The sequence below is a fragment of the Ochlerotatus camptorhynchus genome, unplaced genomic scaffold (genome assembly GCF_037179485.1).
Source record: "Ochlerotatus camptorhynchus isolate MF236.1 unplaced genomic scaffold, CSIRO-AGI_Acam_v1.1 ptg000099l, whole genome shotgun sequence".
Classification (NCBI taxonomy): Eukaryota; Metazoa; Arthropoda; class Insecta; order Diptera; family Culicidae; genus Ochlerotatus; species Ochlerotatus camptorhynchus.
Genome location: NW_027040589.1, coordinates 1633892 through 1653814, shown reverse-complemented (window position 1 = coordinate 1653814; position 19923 = coordinate 1633892). Strand labels below are relative to the sequence as shown.

General features: G+C 40.5%; 1 protein-coding gene across 2 annotated transcripts in view; it reads right to left on the bottom strand.

Moving 5' to 3' along the window:
- The window catches only part of Glut4EF (Glucose transporter 4 enhancer factor), a 258287-nt gene extending 239899 nt beyond the window's left edge, over positions 1 to 18388 (bottom strand). For both annotated transcript variants that reach the window (XM_065219116.1, XM_065219117.1), the window contains exon 1: positions 16643 to 18388. In XM_065219116.1, the coding sequence (XP_065075188.1) occupies positions 16643 to 17065 (423 nt within the window). In that variant the 5' untranslated portion in view covers positions 17066 to 18388. The remainder of the gene's footprint in view (positions 1 to 16642) is intronic.
- Positions 18389 to 19923: the final 1535 nt, after the last annotated feature.

The following is a 19923-nucleotide window of genomic DNA, read 5'->3' as shown; positions in this document are numbered from 1 at the left end:
TTCTTCTTATTCTTGGATTTGGATTTGGAGTTCGAAACTTAGATCTTAGACTTAAGTTAATGTTAAACGTCAGATTTTAATGGTTTTGATTGTAACACTGATGTCTTAAAACTGATTGTCATGTCTGGACAAAAAACGAATCAGCCTAAATGTTACTTCAGTTTAATTAAATAAATTAACAAGAGACGATGATGAAGAGTAATGCGTTGCCGTGAAGCGAGCATGATCGTAACATCGACACGTATTTTGCAGATGTCAATTGCAATATTGCATTTCAATTAAATCTTACATTTCCAGATTTCAATTCCAATATAAACGATTAAAGTGTAAGCGTCTTAATCATTCTGTACTGGTAGAGTGGTAGTCATGCGTCAACATATGTTGCTACTAATGATGGAAAACTAGATAAAACTGGATGAATTCTTAAAAAAGTGGAAGAATAGAGTTTAAACTGGAACGTTGGCATCACTGCTGACTGAAAATGAATTTCTGTCTGTCTGTCTGTCTGTCTGTCTGACCCTTATAGGCTCGGAAACTACTGAACCGATCGGCGTAAAAATATGTATGCAGAAGTTTTTGGGACCGAGAAAGGTTCTTATGATGCCTCGAGACCCCTCGAGAGGGGGCTCCCATACAAATGAAACAGAAATTTCTGCATAACTCGAGAACTAATCAAGCAAATGAAACCAAATTTGGCATGTGGATGTTTAAGGAATTGGAATTGGGGGTAGCCCCTTAGATAAGAGAGGGCGGGAGGGGGTTACGTACAATATAACATGCTTTTTTTTCTAAATCGGCGCATAAACTCAAGCTAATATTGAATCCCGAGCAAGGCCGGACACACTCAGCTAGTATACGATAAAAAGAAAATCGTGATAATTTTTCCTTAAAATCAGCGACATATCTGCGAGAATCGCGAAATCTGCGCCTGTTGTAACAGCCCTGGAGTTGGTCTCATCGGCCGAGCACGACGTCCAACGATGCGACAACTGCCGCATCCACACACGAATTGTAACAAAACGTACAGCAAGCAAGCACGTGATTAATTGATTGCGGCCAAAAAGTTTGATCAATTTTCAATAGTTTACCAACGATAAATTACTATAACCTTTATACCAAACAAATCTTACATCAAATCTGAATCAAGTGGTGTGAAAATAATTCAAATCCATCAACAAATGGCCAAGTTATAAGCGTTTAAAACCTGACACTATTTCGTCACACAATATTTTGATTTACACCCCACTATACTGCCGTTTTCAGCAAAGTTGTCTCATTCGTTATAACGGCAAGCTGAGAAAAAAACCCTGTTGAACATATTTTTCTATCTTTGGACTCTTATGGACGGGACAACATAGTTTTGGTAATTTTTCACGACATTTTCTGAACAAAGTAGGAAACTTTAACTGTGCATTATGAAGTGATAATACTTCGCCAAAAGCGCTGCTAGGACTGCTATGCCGCACAGGGCAGTATAGTCCACAAAGACGTACTCCTAAGTGAAACAAATCTTTCAAATTCAATGTAAATCAACTGATAACTTCTATAGGAATTGTGCACGAAAAATACACACTTAGAAGTAACTAATCTTACCCGTTACGGAATCCATATTTGACATAAAGGACGAGACGTAAACAAACATGTCAGCCAAAATTAAGTGCTCGTTACTCGACGAAAAGTGCGTTTGATTGAGCTGAATTTCGCGTCTGTTATGACTCAAATTTAAGTCAACATTGACGCTCGTATATGTTAGACTTAGAGCACCTAAATTTCCATGAATTTTTCTGAGTGTGTAGAGGATGGATTACTCAAACGAATTTCCAGTAACAATTATGCGTCTTCATGGAACCAATGCGTCCAAAGAACGCGAAAAGCCATTTTTAACGAAACATGATCCTCCTTCCTCCTTCATTGAATCAGTGACGACATTTCAGCTCATCACCAGCCTTCCCTCGCCAACAATGACGCAGCAAAACACAAAGCCATACCAGAAAGTGAACGTCGTCTCGCTGGCTCCGTGCTCCGCTTGAAAGTAACGCACGGGCCGAATCGAACCGAAAGTGACATTCACTTCATCCATTCAAGATCTGCTTGCATCCGCTGGTAAAATTACTCCACTCAATCACACCTGTCAGATTTCAATCCACCGAACTGGCATGCCTACCCTACCTACTATCAACCAACTACTGCGAAACATCGGATGACCTTTTTGCCCTTGACCCATTTCGGAGGTGGGGAGTTCTATGCTTCGAATCGCAGCAATCGTAAGATCGAATTTTTCCTCCGCCAAAGGCAACTAGGATCCGGCCCAGGCCCCAGTCAGTAACGTGGTGCAGTTAACCGGGTCACATTCTTCTAGGCCAATGTGATTCATTCCATTTCGTTGCCATTTTTGGCAAGGATGCAACTTTGTGCAGCGCGCACGGTAGCGAGGCGAGAAGCGACCAACATGGCCGCTCTTCGACGATGTTGTAAACCCGTGCGCAAATGCAAACACCGAAGCACCCCCACCGCCCCAGCGATGCTGGCAGCATAAAACTAGCGGCATGTAACTCTCCCCCCGAAACGCATAGAAAGGGGGACCAGTTTGGGAAATTCGGGACAGCCGGTCGGGGTGGGTGGCAGAGATGGGTCAAACTCTCACTATCTATCGTTACATTGTCTCTCGAGCACCGCCGAGGACCCCGCACTCACTCGCTTTGGTCGGTTTGATATTACATACGGAGCAGATTGGTTGTAACTCAGCAACCGATATGTTGGTAAGTGTGCGAGAGGGAGAGAGATAGAGAGAGAGAAAGAACCAGCCGTGGTTCGACCTAGTTTCGAACTTTACAGTAGAGGCAGTAGCAGCTAGAGCAGTGGCAGAAGCAGTGCGCACTCTTACATGATTCTCCCTCCTTGACCTAGTTTGTTGCAGTCGAAAAATAAGCAACAGTAACGGTGAGCGCTGGTGCTGCTGCTGCTGCGTTTTTCGTCTGTGTAATAAGCGTCGTCGGTGGTGCCGCCCTTCCATCTCCCCTCCACCGACCGAGAATCGGGTAATCCTCACTTTCGCTTGCAGGCGAATGCAGAATCTAGGTTTCTACGTGAAATTGAATAAGGCGGTACTGAGGGGGGGGGGGGGTGGTTCTGAGATCTGAGGCTGGTAGAGCTGGGTGGAATAGTGGTTGTGGGTGAGTGTTCAGAGGCGTGTTAGGAGCGGGGTGAGGTTCTCGGATAAATCAGAATGCGAACCTATGTACCGACCAACAAATTCGTTAATTTGTTACTTGAACGCGGTGATGAGGCGATGTACCTTAGAATGGGTCATCATGATCATTTTGTCAGAACAATGTTTTTTTGGTTCCATTTGGGGTCCCAAACAACTATGCATAATTTGGGGACGATTGGTTGTAACCTGGCTTTCCGCATTGCGTTTGAAATTTGTATGGGAAAACCTACTTTTTTGCAACTTTATTACTAGGGACCACAAACCACGCATCTAAATACGTTAAAGTATAGCAACTTTGCTCAAGAATGTATTGTTTTAGAATGCCCCTAAAAAAAGTTATAGCTGTTCAAAGATCAATGTTTCGAATTAAATGCCGAAAATCCCTTTTCCTGCCAACACTGCCGGTTAGACTGATGCAAAATTTGAAATTTTCGCTCCACAGTGCTCAAACGGTTCCAAATTGGATCCTGATTAGCCTCCCAAAATTTGAACTACTTTAGTAAGAAACTGACTTGGCACAAACCATTTCAAGCTTATATGGGAATTACTATGGGAAAACTTATGGTTTTGTTTATATCTATCTAACAATTCACCACATCACTGTGCTTTTAAAAATGAAAGCAGTGATTGTAGCAAATTTTCTCAGCTACAACTTTGTTGAAAACCACTTTGCAATCAAATGCACGGAACAAAAGTTATTGATGATTCAAGTAACTGATGTCTTATGATTATGCTCATTCAACTGTTCAGCAGGCAACATTGGTGTTTCTGGTGAGAAGAATAGAGCACAAATATCATGGCTACTATGTCACACTGCAGAATACAGTGTTGCTAACAGAACAGCTGCTTGATCATGCCATAAGATTATCAATCTCTTAAACAATTAATAACTGTTTAGTTTGGCATTTGGCTGAAAAACGAGGTTCGGCAAAGTTGTAGCTGAGAAAATTTCCTGTAAGAATAGTAATATAAATTTTCAAAAAAACCAATACGGAAAATGTTTAGAAGACAATGAACAAAAAGTTTGATTTTCCCATAGTAATTTCCATATAAACTTCGAATAGTTTGTGCCAAGTCAGTTTCTTACCAAATGAGTTTAAATTTTGGGAGGCTAATCAGGACCTGATTTGAAACCGTTTGAGCACTGTGGAGCGAAAATTTCAAATTTTGCATCAGTCTACTGCCGGTGTATCAATGAAAGTCAGACTCGAAACTGCAATAACTTCTGAGTCTCTTATCTTATCGATTTGGTATGTTCAGATGAATTATTCAAAAACAATTTTTCAATCTCATAGACGTATTAAGAGATGCGGGGGGGGGCTAACTATACCCCGCCCCCTTCATTCATATAAATGAAAGTAAAGCTTCAAACTGCAATAACTTCGGTGTTTCTGATCTTGTCAAGTTGGTATGTTCAGATGTATTCAAAAACATGTGCTACATTGACAATAGGCGTAGTTAGATATAGGGGGGGGGGGGGCTTAATGTATGCTTTCCGGCCCTCACTCATATCAATGAAAGTAAACATAAAGACTAAAATAACTTCGGAGTTTCCCATCTCTCGAGTTGTTTTGATGGGTTATTCAAAAACATTTGCTCAATCTCATAAGAGCAATTTGAAAGCGAGTACCCCCACACGCTATGTCTGGAGGCACTTTTTCTTCACAGGATGTTAGTATTGATTCTAACAATCAAATCTGTGATGGTTTTAAAATATTTCATCTTGGGTTTTTTTAGAACAAAAGCTGATTATGAAGGCGTATATGGCCTATTGACCATACAACAGCATACAAATGTAGTCAAATAAGGTTCAAAAGTTAATCCAAATGGCATTAAAGAAGTTTTCTTTGACTCCCAAGTAAGATCCATATTGATTTTGTCGACTTTGTGATAAATCAATTAATATTTGTTCGTAGCACAATATCTTGCAAAGAAAGTAGTAAAAGAGAAAGAAGCGAGCAGGACAGTCCGAAACAGCCACGTAATCATAGTAGGCGTTGATTTTCGTTTCTATTTCGAGTGTTTTTTATGGATGTATCGTGTAGAAAATCTGGAACAATTGAAAAAAAAAAATCTCATAAAGAAAATAGATAGCTCGCTTGTCGTGCTTCGAAAAGCGACTCTGTAAAAAAAAATGAAGCCACTTTAGTAGCGACGATCGTTGAAAGATTTTTACCGGAGTTAAATAAAGGAGATAGTAGGTATCCGAAAGTTTTGTGTCTTGTACTCAGCAGCTGGCAAAGGTGGCATTTACCACTAAATGATCCTGAGGGGCGGAAAATTTGTTGGATTTTTAAAAATAAATAGATATGTTTGACTCAACGGCGAGATCGAAAATAAATTCTGGCAACCATGACGATATTTTTAAAAATCGTTTAACCGATAATGCCGATAATACTGGAATGAAACTCACATGAGGTTAGTTACTCTTGTCCATGTGAGTTTAGGTAGCCCTCACGTTGAATTACTACAGAGTTGCTAGAGCTTCATTGCAGTTCCCATATTTTGTCCATGGAAATTTTCAGGAAGGTTCAGCCACCTTCTAGGAAATTCTGCGAACTATAGGGAACTATAGTGAATTTTAGGAAAGTACTGCAAACTTTAAATAATTTCCTCCAATAGAACCGAGAAACTTTCATATTAGTTCATTGAACACCAGGGAAGTTCTACAAATTTCAGGAAAATTATTAAAACTTTAAAGATGTGCTTCGATCTTCAGAGAAGTTCTATAAACTTCAGAAAAATTCTGCCGACTTCAGGGACGTTTTGTGAGCTTCTGGGGAGTTCAATGTCGTTCTGGTAAGTTCTACGAACTTCAAGAGAGTTCTGTGAACTATAGCAACATTATATGAATTTCAATGATACCTCTGCCAAAAGTTCTTTAAACGTGAAGAAATTTTGGCAAACTTTAGGATGGTATGTAAACCACAGAGAAAATTTAATAACATTAGAAAAGTACTGTGAACTTTAAGAAATATCTGAGGATTTCAGGATAAAAAACCAAACTCAGAGACGGTCAAAGAACATCAAGAAAGTTCGAAGAATTTCATCGAAGTTCAAGGAAATCAAGGAAAAACAGGGCTTTGAATTTGAATGTAACTTCTATAAGCTGTTTCATCTGGTCGTTGGTTGAACAACTCCTACTCTATGTCTTAGGAAACAGGTATAGTAGAAATAATTTCTAGTGATATCTCTTTCTCTTTTACGCTTACCTTATGAAATGTAATCGAGGGCATGAGCAGAGTAAAAATGAGAGTTCACCACCTAAACAAATATCGTGAATACGACTCACGCATGTTACATTGCCATTTACCGGTAACAAGAAGTTCAAACCAAACTCCACAGTCAAAGATGTGCGAGTTTGTAGATATTTTTGTTAGGAAAAATCACCGCAGAAAAAAAAAGAAATTCATAAAAATTTACAAACTATTTCTGACGCAGCTTTCTCCTATGAAACGTCATGCATGTAGTGAAAATGTGGTGATATGAGTGAGGGGGCGGGGTACATTATTTCCCCCCCCCCCCCATCCAACAACACATATGAGATAGAGCAAGAATAATTCATTTCAACATACCAAATCGGCAAAATAAGAAACTCCGAAAATATTTCAGTTTGGAATCTGACTCCCATTGGTACACCGGCAGTGTTGGCAGAAAAGGTATTTTTGGTGTTTAATTCAAACCATAAATATTTGAATAGTTATAACATTTTTTTAGATATATTATAGCTTCGTACTTTCTTTGGCAAAGTTGTTAGGCACTTCGTGGACTGTATTTGTACATACATAGTTCATGCACAATTGTGGTCACTAGGGATAAAAATGCAAAAAAGTTGGTTTTCCCATACTAATTTCCATACAAATTTTAAACACAATGCGGAATGCCGAATTACAAGCAATCGTCCCCAAATTTTGCACAGTTGTTTGGGACTTCAAATGAAACCAAAAAAGGGTTGTTCTCGATTGGTGAGGTAAAGTTTGCGTTTTTCCATATAACGATGACCCAAAATTTGACGAAAATTTACATGACTTTCAATGTAAATTAAAGTCGTAAACATAATGCAAGTTGACACATTGACTTATCGACGCAAGATCTCACTAATACAACCTAGCTAGTGTAGCCGTGTAAAATCGGTTTGTTTATTATTTTCTACCACGAAAAAGCGTTCAACTTGACAGCTGTTTTTTTTATATTCTCAAACAGTAAAACGCATGTATTAGTGAAACTGCTCACTAATCCTAACGGTGGCAGAAAAGTCTATAGATGAGAAAAGTGACACAAGCTGCGAGCAATGTTTACTAATCGTAAACACTAAATGTTCATGAATAATGAATATTGGACATTCAGTGTGAAGTGATAAATAGCTTGTATCATAAGTTGACTAATTGGAAATCTTCATGGCTCAGAGATCATGGTGATTTCCAAAGTTTAGTTTTGAAAATTTTCGTAATAAGTTGGCGCAAAAAAAACACATCATCGGCTATAGCAAGACCAACAACTCCATTTTGTAAACAAACCTTGTAAGGCCATTTTCTCGCGAACCGAAACCACAATCGGCTAGATGAGAATTTCCCCTACCTGTTCATTATTTTGGTTTGCCTTTGCGGACTTCGGTTCGCGAGAAAATTGCCTTACAAGGTTTGTTTACAAAATGGAGTTAAGGCCATTTCAATTGTTGGTCTTGATAGTAAACTTTAACAGTCCTTAAAAAATACAACTTATAATTTAAGTGACCATATATTGAAGTTGTAGTTCAAACCCCGTTTTTTCAGCCTCAAAAGACTGAAAGCCGCATAACCTCTTACATAGTTCGGAACAGTCGATCCCGCCAAGAAAGCTCAACACAATGGCAAGTTACTTTCAACAACTGGACAACGAATATGGACCCGGTACAAGAACATTACTCAAGGACTACGGTACGCAAAACCGGAAACTTGGAGACACAGTGTCGAGAAAAGAGTTCCTTCTCAGGTGCAGGAGAACGTTTTTCCGCTGATCGAGGATAACAGTCCGTTCCTCAACGAGCTGAATCGGCACGTCGCGCGATTCAACCTCAAACTTCGGAAATGTCAGAGCATCCCAGAAAGCGAAAGCAAGCGCTTCTTCGATGGCCAAGATTCGTTCTTCGACACACACGTCCGGAGCACCTCAATCAGGACCGATAGAAAGTACCAAACAATCATCGACAGCCACAACACAAAATCGCTCCTCAACTGCACCGACGTCACAATCCCGTCGGAGGTCGAACTGCTGTTAAGCCTGGGATCGAAAATTAGCATTGCCATACACAGATATGAATGAGCTTCCTATCTACCACCTGATCACCGATGTGGAGAATGTCGTTCGAGTGCACGAAACAGAAGAGGTTCAAGAACGCAATAGATGCGCCGTTGCGAATCAAATCCAGAATTTTCTTCACGCGGAGAGAGGAAAGGGAAGGCACGACCCCGTGACAAATTTCTACCGTACCACATCCAAATCAACGAAAGAGATAGTTGTCAGTCATCGAGGCGGACAAAGGGAACAGAACCGTGGTGATGAGGCTAAACTGCAACGGATGGTAGACGATGACGACACCTACCAGAAGCTGAATCGGGATCCAACATCAAGATATCAAGCAAAAAAACAATCAGTTCGCGAAGCGACTAGCAGATCTGAAACTCATCGATCGGGCCACCGAAATGAAGTTGAAGACGAATCTACGGTGCCCCCCAAGGCACACCAAGAGGGTTTGCCGTTGAGACCAGTAGTACCATGCATGACGTCACCATCGTACACACTCTCGCAGTTCGTTGGTAAAATCATACAGAAGTCCATCGCTGGTGGATACAACGTGCCAAATTCCTGATTTCCCTGGATGTAGTGTCACTTTTCACGTGCATCCCTAAGGACTTGGTACTACACGACGTTCTCAACAACTGGCACAGCATCAAGCAACACACAAACATCAACCTGGACCTGTTTCTAGAGATAATGGAGTTCTGCATTGACTGCAGCTACTACCGTTTCAAAGGACAACACTATCGCCGGGTGTTTGGAACGGCGATGGGTAATCCGCTTTCACCCACCATTGCGGACCTAGTGATGGAAACGTTGCTGGACACTACAATGGCAAGGCTCGATTTCCAGCCCCGGTGTTGAAAAAGTACGTCGATGACTTTATATTGGCCGGAGGAGAAAATCGAACCGGCGAGGGAAGCATTTAACCTCTATCACCCAAAAATCCAGGTGGAGAGGAGGAGGTGGAGAAACAAGGACGAATTCCGTTCTTAGACCTGCTTCTGGTACGACGGGATAACCAGACAATAAAAACCGAATGGTACAAACATATTCAAACACAGATTCTTTGAAAAAACGCACAATACATGTGACCGAAACGTCAGATGAAAACTTAAAACTCCGTTTTTGAGCATCAGAAGACTGAAAACCACATAACCTCCAACATAGTTCGTAACAGTCGATCCCGCCAAGAAACACATTGCGAATGATCCATAGAACGTTCAACAATGAACCATAAACTAATGAAATTGATCTATAGAAAATCAAGTTTGTACACTAAAAATATAGGAATGATCCAAAAAATGGGATTGAATCTACAATATTATGCTCAGTAAGCAAAATCGGTCACTGTTAAGCCACCGAGCTCCTTTCATCACTACAAACTATTGCGACTAACGATCGCTTAAGCCGGACAACATGAAGCTATTCAAATGGAATCGATTTTATCTGGGTGCCTATCATATTTTTCCGGTCTTATATAAATAGCAAAATTAGCTAAAACATGGTTGATTTCAGTAATAGATGTCACTGGAATAAGGTACGTAATTTTTTTTTAAAGGTTACTACAGACAAAGCAACTGGTGTAGATCAACTACCAAGAGAACTATTAAAATACGGTGGTGAAGCGCTGGCTAGGCTGGGTAATTGCCGAGATTTGGGAGGAGACGGTATTACCGGAGGACTGGATGGAAGGTGTCGTATGCCCAATCCACAAAAAGGGCGATAAGTTGGATTGCTGCAACTGCTGCGGAGCGCCGTCTACAAGGTACTCTCCCAAATTCTATGCCGCCGCCTGTCACCATTTGCAAGAGAGTTCGTGGGGCAATACCAGGCGGGATTCATGGGTGCTCGCGCTACCCTGGACCAAATTTTCGCGATTCGGCAGCTTCTGCAGAAATGCCGGGAGTACAACGTGCCTACACATCATTTGTTCATCGATTTCAAATCCGCATACGACACCAATCGATCGAGATCAGCTATGGCAGATTCTGCACGAGTACGGATTTCCGGATAAATTGACGCGATTGGTCAAGGCGACGATGGATCGAGTGATGTGCGTTGTTCGAGTATCGGGGACACTCTCGAGTCCCTTTGAATCTCCAAGGAGGTTACGGCAAGGTGATGGACTTTCGTGTCTACTATTCAACATCGCGTTTGAAGGTGTGATCAGAAGAGCTAGGATAGACACGAGTGGCACGATCTCCAGGAAGTCCATCGAGCTTCTTGGCTTTGCCGATGACATCGACATCATGGTACGGAACTTTGAGACGATGGCGGAAACGTACATCAGACTGAAGGCTGAAGCTAGGCGGATTGGACTTGCCATCATCGAAATCGAGGTGGTTGATGAGTTCGTGTACTTGGGCTCACTGGTGACCGCCGAAAATGATACCAGCAGAGAAATACAAAGACGCATTATGGCAGGGAATTGTGCCTACTCCGGAGGACGCTCCGGTCGAATAAAATTCGCCGCTGCACGAAGTTGACTATCTACAAGACGCTGATTAGACCGGTGATCCTCTACGGCCAAGAGACCTGGACTATGCTCGTGGAGAAACAGCCCTTGGTGTTTTTGAACGGAAGGCGTTGCGTACCATCTACGGTGGAGTGCAGATGGATGACAGAACGTGAAGGAGGCAACTGAATCACGAATTGCACCAGCTGCTGTGAGAACCATCCATCGTCCGCATTGCAAAAAATGGTTCTCGAAAGCGACCCAACAGGAACAAGAAGAAGTGGCCCGCAGCGGGCAAGGTGGATCGACCAAGTAGAAGGCAACCTGCGGACCCTTCGCAGACTACGAGGCTGGAGATGTGTGGCCATGGATCGAGTAGAGTGAAGTCGACTTCTTCAGACAACAGAGAACAACAAGGCGTTAGCCTGATTGGTAAGGTAAGTAAGAGACTAGAGGCTACTAGAGAGGCTCTAGGAATAATTCGAATGGAATTCAGAGGGCAATCCCAAAGAAATGTGAAAATAAGATACCGGTAATTTTGAGAAGCATTTCAGGAAAACTATAGGGAATCCTCAGGAAACTTTATTTTTCCTTAAAAGACCTGGAAGGCTCAGAGAATTTAATGATTTTATTACTAATTTATTAATAATTAATTTTAAAATACAAGCATTTAATTTTTTTCGTTATTTTCATTCACACTTTGAACATTATAGAAAGAGTGGATTCATCTTCAGTAACAAATAAATAAATAAAAAAAAACTAGAAAAACTGAAATGTTTTTTTTTTGTTTTTTGAACAAGCATATTTCCTAGAAATTTTAAATTTGAACTAGTTCTGGACTTAAAAGCGATAATACTTCAAGAAATTTTCAAGAATCTGGAGTCAAATTCCCTGCACAGTTTGTAAAGCTCGTGGAATTTTATTAGTAATTTCTGAGGAGCAACTGCTTCAGAGAAAAATTCCAAGGGTCTTCTAAGGATAATTTCTAAAAGAATGTGGGAGAAAACGAATCTTGAAATTACTAAAATGAGGATTACAATTAAATCTGAGAATAACTCTATAACATCTTCAAAGGAATTCGGAAAATAAATTCAGGAGAATTTGCCAAACAAATTATTAGAAGAAATCTAAAGAATTTGTGAGGAGAAATGCCAATGAATTCTTAGGAGACTTTCAATGTGAGTAGAATTCCGATGGGAGAAGTGAGATTCGAAAAGAAATCTGAAATGAATGCAATGAATATTCGGAGAATCTTTCCAAAGGGTTTCTTATTGTGGTGAATTTCAAGATATTTCCGGGGAAAACGAAAAGAAAATTGAATTCGAAGCTTCATCGGAATGTAGAGGAGAATGGACTATTCTGAGGTCTTCAGAACTACTTGAAAGTTCCCAAATTTGTCCTGAAGTTACTGAAACTGCTTTGCAGTTCTTTTTTGTTTGAGAAACTAGCCTGCTGCTCATAATATTTCTCATTAAATTTTTAAACTTCTCTGAACTTGATAGGACTTCCTCCATTTTTTAACGATCATATATCTCTTCTAAAGGTTTAAAAAATCGCTGAAGTTCTCTAAACTTCTTTAAAATTTATGTGACTTCTCTAATGTTAACGGAACTGCTCTGAAGTTCTCTGTTCTTTTCTGAAATTCTCAAAACTTCTCCAAGGTTTTTGCAGTTTTCATGAAGCTTGTTGTACTGCGCTGAATTTAATTGAACCATCCTAAAAACGTTTAAGCTTCCCTGAACTTCTAAACTCATGGGAAGACCTTAATTAAATTTTTAACGTATCTGAAGTTATCTGAAAAGTTTTGGAACTGCCTTAAATTTTCACTAATTTTTCTGAAACTAATGGAACTAATGCTGAAGTTCGCGGATCTCCTCTTAAGCTTTATAGATTTCTATGAAGTTCTCGAAATATTTTCTGAAAATCACTGTCCTTCTGTGAAGATTTCGAAGTTTTTCTAAACTTCTGGAACTTTTGTGCTCCCGCAATTTTCATGGAATTGGAGCGACATAATCAATATAGTTCTATGATTATCTCTGAAGTTCTCAAGATTTTTCTGACGTTCATGAAACTTCCCGTTAATATAGGCACTAATTTGAAACTTTTTTCAATAGTCTAGACTTTCCTGGTGGTATTAAAAGTGCCTAAACGATTATTGAAGCTCCTCAAAGAACCCGCAACTTTACTGAAATTAAATTATTTGCCTTGATGTTTCGACACTTTTCCTTAAGTATTATAATAATGATAAACACTCACTAATTTTCCCTGAACTTATCTATGCTTACCTGAAGTTCTCTAAATTTGTATGATAATCCTTCATATTTGCTTAAGTTAATGGGATTTTTCTGAAGCTATCTGATCGTCCTCGAAGTACTCGGAACTTCACTGAATATCATGAAACCATCTAACAATATCTAAATGTATTAGAAGTTCTCTGTATTTCTTTGAAGCTTGCTAAAAGTTCTCGCATTTTTTTAATTAATGAAACTTCGTTGATGTTCACTAATCAACTAAGTTAAATTTTCGCATTTTTTAAGTTCGTGAAATCTCCAAGATATGACACCCTTAAAATACTCTCAAGTTTCCCGGATGTTCGTGTAATTTTTATCACCTTCCAGAAATTCTCTCTGAGCTTTGCTGAAGTTTCCGGGGATTCATATTTAATGACAGTTTTTTGTTTTGAATCCATGACCTACCCCCCCTAAACTATCTACGTAGTTTATGGACAGCCCCTTGTACATGGAATGCGAAAGATTTTGAATAATTTTAGATCTTACTTACTCAAATTAAGTTTTTTTTTTAACTTTATAAAGTGAGAAATTAAGTAAGTGTTAAACTTCAACATTCAATGGATTTGATTGAAAAGCTGTTTCTTTAAAACTGATTGCCATTTCTTAAAAACGTTTCGGTAAATTGCTACTGTTTTGATCTACAAAAAAAGCATATTTTTAACGAATTTAAAAAATAGCCTTCTTATTATAAGCCTGATCCGTTAATGTTCTGGAAAACTCAGGTAATTTTATTTAGTAGATAGAGAAAGACGATTAAACGTCGCAAAGCAAAGAATGGTCAATCTTAAAGTAAATTCACGCTAAAAAAGTTGAAAATAGTCACTGATTACAAGAAAAAGTGACCTTAGTGACTTGGCCTTAAAAAAGGTGACCAAGTCACTGAAAAGTGACTCGCTACCAGCCCTGTATACTAATGAACATTTCCAGGCCAAATAGCAAAAAAAAAAACAAAAGTGATTTCTGATTCGACCATCTCCGATTTCCGTGAAACAATGCATAATTGTTTGTTATGGTCAATCATTCACAGTTGAGCTAAAATTCGACCAACCTCGAAAAAAAAATCCAAAATTCACATTCGATATTTTTCAACAAATCATAACTCGAAAACGTCACTTCCAATCAAAATTATGCCTAACTTTTTGTTTAAACACCGTTTTGTGATATTTTGCACAGTAATCTATTTATTATACTGCGCAAAACTTTCAAAAACCACGAGTATTCGGTTCAATTACTTTAACTCTAGACATAAGATATTAATTAACACATTAATAACGCATAATGATAACTTGGCTCCGTTAAGCTTATTCGATTGAGCCTGTACAAAATGATTGCATTTTTATATAAATACAAAACAAATAATTAAAAAATATATGCAAATTGAATAAATTTTATTTATGTTTAATTTTGATTTTTTTTTTGTAAATAATAAAATAATTTTTTACAGTGTATATGTTTGTTTGCTTTTTTGTTGTAAATTTATATTATTTATTATCACGGTGGAAATTTTCTAGAAATTTTATCTCCTGTGAAATTTTCAAATTGGTCGTTTAAAAATTAACAAATTTAAGATATTAATCAACACATTAATAACTCAAATAATAATTTGGCTCCGTAAAGCTTATTCGATTGAGCCTGTACAAAAAGATTGCAATTTTATATAAATACAAAACAAATAATTAAAAAAAAATATGCAAATTGAATAGATTTTATTCTTTTTTTAATTTAGATTTTTTTTTGTAATCAATAAAATATTTTTTTACAGTGTAAATTTTTCTTTGCTTTTTTGTTGAATATTTAATGTGTTTTAATATTAACACTATTTCAAAGATATTCGAAAACTATAGGTAGTATTTAGGAAAATAGTACTTTTTTCAATAATTCATAACTTTTTTGTTTATGAGTTGCCCAGCAAATACACATTGTCAGTGAGTAGCACTTTATCTAAAATACAATATAAATATAAAAAAAATTATAATAAATAAATATATTCAATCTGAGTAATTTTATTATTATTTTTAATAATTTTAATTTTTTTTTTGTAAATAAGAAAATATTTTTTTACAGTGTATGGTTTTTTCTTGAAAGACACAAAACTTGTCTGCAACTTCGCCGAAGACACCAACAAATCGTTCGTGAGATATATGTTTTTCTATTGATGTGCATCATTTTTGCATAAGCCCTTTTCAAGTGTTAATCGTGCACAAAACTAGGGAACCAAATATGTAAAATGGCATGTTGGCGGGCGAACCAGCCAATGGCTGAAAGCCTTGTAAATAAAGGAAAAAAAAAAAAAAAAATGGCATGTTGGACAACAACAAACAACTGTGCAAAGTTTCAACATAATCGTAGAAGGTCGATCGAAAAATTAAAAAAAAATCGTCATTTGAAATGGAACTGCTGATAAGTTTTAAACACTTTCTTGGATTTGATACCCAAAACTACTGGAATTTTTTTCAGTGTATGTTTTTAATGAACGGTCATTATTTTTTACTACAACTTTATCTTAGACGTCATTTCGATTAGAAGTAAAATTTTCTAGTTATGATTTGTTGAAAAAATTCTAAAGCGCCATTTTTAATTTTTTTCTTTGCGTGCTTCAAAATGGCCGAATCTTATCTCAAATGTGAATGATTGACCATAACAAACAATTATGCAATGTTTCATGCAAATCGGCGAAGGCCGCGTCAGATCGATTCGTCATTTGCCATGGAACTGCTCTAATGACCTACTTTAAAACCAACTATTTGACTGCTTCGGAATACCTTGGATCATCAGTGTCATCAGTAAAGTCAGATCTCCAGTGAGACAAGTGTGCGTGTGTGTGACCACAATGATCCCCCTTCCACCCCCCCTTCGATGCACGCCGGTGTGACCACGTCCCAATTTAAATCACGACCGCACCGCCTCGAGCCGTGCCCCGTGCTCAAGAAACGCAAATGAGGAAGTCCAGAAAAGTAACTGTTTTTTACCACTCTCTCTCTCTCTCTATCTATCTCTCTCACACACACACACACACTCGAACGCATATGCGGCCACGGACTACGGAGCCGCCCGTAGTACGCCCGAAGGCAGCGTATACGGCTTAAATTAATTCAAGAAAACCTATCGAGGTCATTAGTCAGCAGCATATTGTGATGAGCGCGAAGAAGCGAGCAAAACGGAACACGTACAAAAACAGAGATTGAGAGTTTACGACTTCAGCGACGACGACGACGACGACGACGACCCTTTCGATGCCGCCAGTCAGGGATTCGGGGTTCAACCTGTCTCCTCGTTCTATGCTTGGGTTGGATTTTTTTTGGTACGAGTGAGAGAGAGATGGAGAGGGAATGTTGTTGGATCGATTCGACCTTGGCACCGAAAGGGTTGTGTCGCAGTTCTACGGCGTGTACGGCCTGGACTCACCTCTTGTCCAACGGGTACGATCTTAACGGTAATCTCGTCTTTTAGGTCATCGTGCTGCAGCACCTCGCCGGCACTTTCGCGCCCATTGTAGGTGAGGAACACCTTCTGGCCCGGCTTCAGCCGGACGTCCATGATGGTCTTGAAGCCGGGACCGATGAGTTCGCTCTCGCGGAACTCCCGGGCCAACCCGCGCCTCGCGACGTCCTGCTTGCTGTCGAAGCGCACCGAGTAGCGCGTGTTGGGCGTCAGGTTGATGCAGTTGTTGTTGTCCTTCTGGTTGGCGGACGGCGGTGTCTTGACGGCCTGGATCACCCCGGAGTACCAGATTCCGTCGACACCGGGAGCGCACACCCGGGTGCCGATGATGGACCGTTTTGCCAAGCGCTTGCCGGTTGACATTTTGTTCAGGAAGTATTTTTTCATATGTGATCAGACTTTGTTTTCCTTGACGGAATCGCACGCACTTACACACTCTTACGGCACACTGATGACGTCAAAAATAAACAAATAAAAACTCAGATACTATGATTTTCCTTTTACTACAATTTTTTTTTTTGATGTATACGTTGCTTCACAAGCTTCGATCACGATTTTTCGCTTCTCTTTCAACAGGTTTTCCACTCTCTGCTTCGTAACAACTTTTACTCTCAACAAGTTTTACTTTATCACTCCTTTGCTCGGTAATAATTTCGTCTTATAGCTTTCTATTGTACACATCCAACACTTCTTCTTCTTCTTCTACGTCTTCACGATCTTCTTCTTCTTCTTTCTTGTATTCGATTACCGAACTTTCTTTTTCTCCCCTTCCGATTGCGGATTTCTTCTTCGCGAAAATCGACACTTCACGATAGAACCTTGTCTAGATTGTAGTAGGCGTCGTTGATGGAACTCTTCTGACAGACTTCCGACACTAGCAGTAGGCGTTGATTAGCGGCGCTACCTAGCTGCACTAGGTGACTGCGATGCACCAATGGTAACGAGTCCACTTCCGGTTGCTGTTTCTGCTGCTGTTGTTGTTGTTCTTCTACGACCAGCTGAGCCGAGTGCATCACATCAACAATATTAGTCGATACATTTTCGCCGTGATTGACAGTGCTCGCTCGAGACTTGCTCCAAATCATATTTTGCACGCTTGGCACTTGGCGATTCCAAGGTTCGGTCTGGATGAATCAAACCCTCGGTTTCCAGATTCGTTCCAGTTTGCTGTAACTAGTTTTTCACTTGCACTTGCTTTCTTTTCCACCAGAGAGGCCTTGGAACGTACTTTTTTTTTCCAAAGCCGAAGTTTACAGAGAGATCACAATTAGAACACAGAAAATTTCTCAACACACTAGAAAATGCACTTGTTTCCAGTATTGAACAACAGAATCTTCATTCACGGGGAGGGGGAGGGCACAACAATTGTCCCTTGCACTTGCAATTTTCATTCACACAATTAAAAAAAAAAGAGTCGAACAACAGAACAACGGGGAACACCGAAAGCACTCACTCTACTATTGTTTGCTCCGCGCGAATTGCTACGCGTGCGGAATTTCGCCTCCTAGGGAGTGGAACCGATCCGTTTTCATTCAAAAACAAAAATCTCCTGTTGTAAAATAGTTGTATATCCCATACACAAAAACGGTTTGCAATTATTAAGACCACAGACTTTCAACTCTACTTGAATGGAATTGCCTCTTCGGGAGTAGCCGCTCGAGTGACAACTTTCCGACACGAAAAACAACTGGGAACTGAACCTCGTACAAGCAAAACAGAACGGACTGAGTGAGTGAGCAAGCAGGCAGACGGGCAGGCGAGCGAGCGAGCGAACGAGGCGAGTGCAAACGAACCGAACAGCACTCTCGCACGGACGGAATATGCTCGCTCACACAAAGCTAGCGGTGACGACGGCAATTGTATGTACTCACTCACCACTACCACGCTAGCTATGTTTTCAACTTTTTTCCCGAAGGCGCGCGGGTACATAAAACCCGAACCACTACCACAACGAGCCACGAAGCTTCCTCCCCCTGCCCAATGCGCGCTGCATAGCTCAACCATCGAAAGGGGGTTTGAGCGAGGAATGGGGCGACGACGGACGGGAGGGAAACCCGTTGTGTAAAAATCCCACTTGGAGCATAGATAAATGATATAATGGAAAATATATGCCACGAACCGTTTTTTCGCCTCTCACCCACCGACCGACCAGCCGACGGACGACCGACCGACTCAATTCGGAGCTCATTCGCTTCGCTTCGGCAGCAACAGCCGATTGCTGCTGCCCGCGAAGAACACCGGCACTATTCCTCCCATCATATACCTACTGTTAGGGGCGGGTGGGGTGCTGCTGACCGGTGCGGTGCGGAGTACGAAAGACCGAACAAAACAAAGAAATGCGAACTACACAACACCCTCCGCCGCTCCGTGTCGCTCCGCTCCCACAACGAGTGAAACGAAGAAAAATCATTTGTGTATGGCTCCGGTGGGGTGGCCCTGGCGGACGACAGGAGGCGGCCGGTGTTTTCATCATTCTCCCTCCTTGCCGATCGAACAACCGACCGATCCCGAAGGACGGAGCGAGCCGGAGCATGTTTGTTTGATTGCCGTCTCGTTCGCCCTCACTGACTCACTCGCACAGCCAGCTGATCGGGTAGCTGTTTTTTTTTCCGCCGACGACGACGCCTGCTATGCATCTGACGACGACGACGACGATAATGATGATGATGGTGAATGCCTTCGTAACCTTTTCGTGTGTTGCTGCTTCGGGTGAGGTGTGGGGGCGGCGGCAGTGAAGGAGGTTGGTAAATCGTGATTGAAATATTTTTTTTTGTTCGTTTTCCTTTGTATCATAATCGATCTCGCTCGCTCGTTCGTCGTTCGATCGCCGCTTCTTCTCGTCCCACAGCAGCAGCAGCATAGCAGGTCGCGTACCAAGACGGCGATGGCGAGGGGCTGCAAATGTGTATAGTAAACAAACACAATTGAAAATAGTGGCGACCAGCGTTGCCACTGCAGGGTTGCCAACAGGTTTTCAAAAATAACAAAATGCACAAAATAAAAACTGGATGAAAACTGCATCCTTCGCCTTTTGCATACGCATTAAGCAAGTTGCACAAATTCGTAGGTGGTACAAGTTCAGGACCACTGTTTGAGAGCAGTGCCACCTCCGCCCGCTACAGTTTTGACTGAGATTTGGGATTCATCTCGGCCGTGTCCGGTCGAACTTGCTTCAGGTCTTCAAGGATTCCGTGCAGCCACAGCCCTTCGGAGGCCGCGGCACTTAAAGCTGCATACTCGGCTTC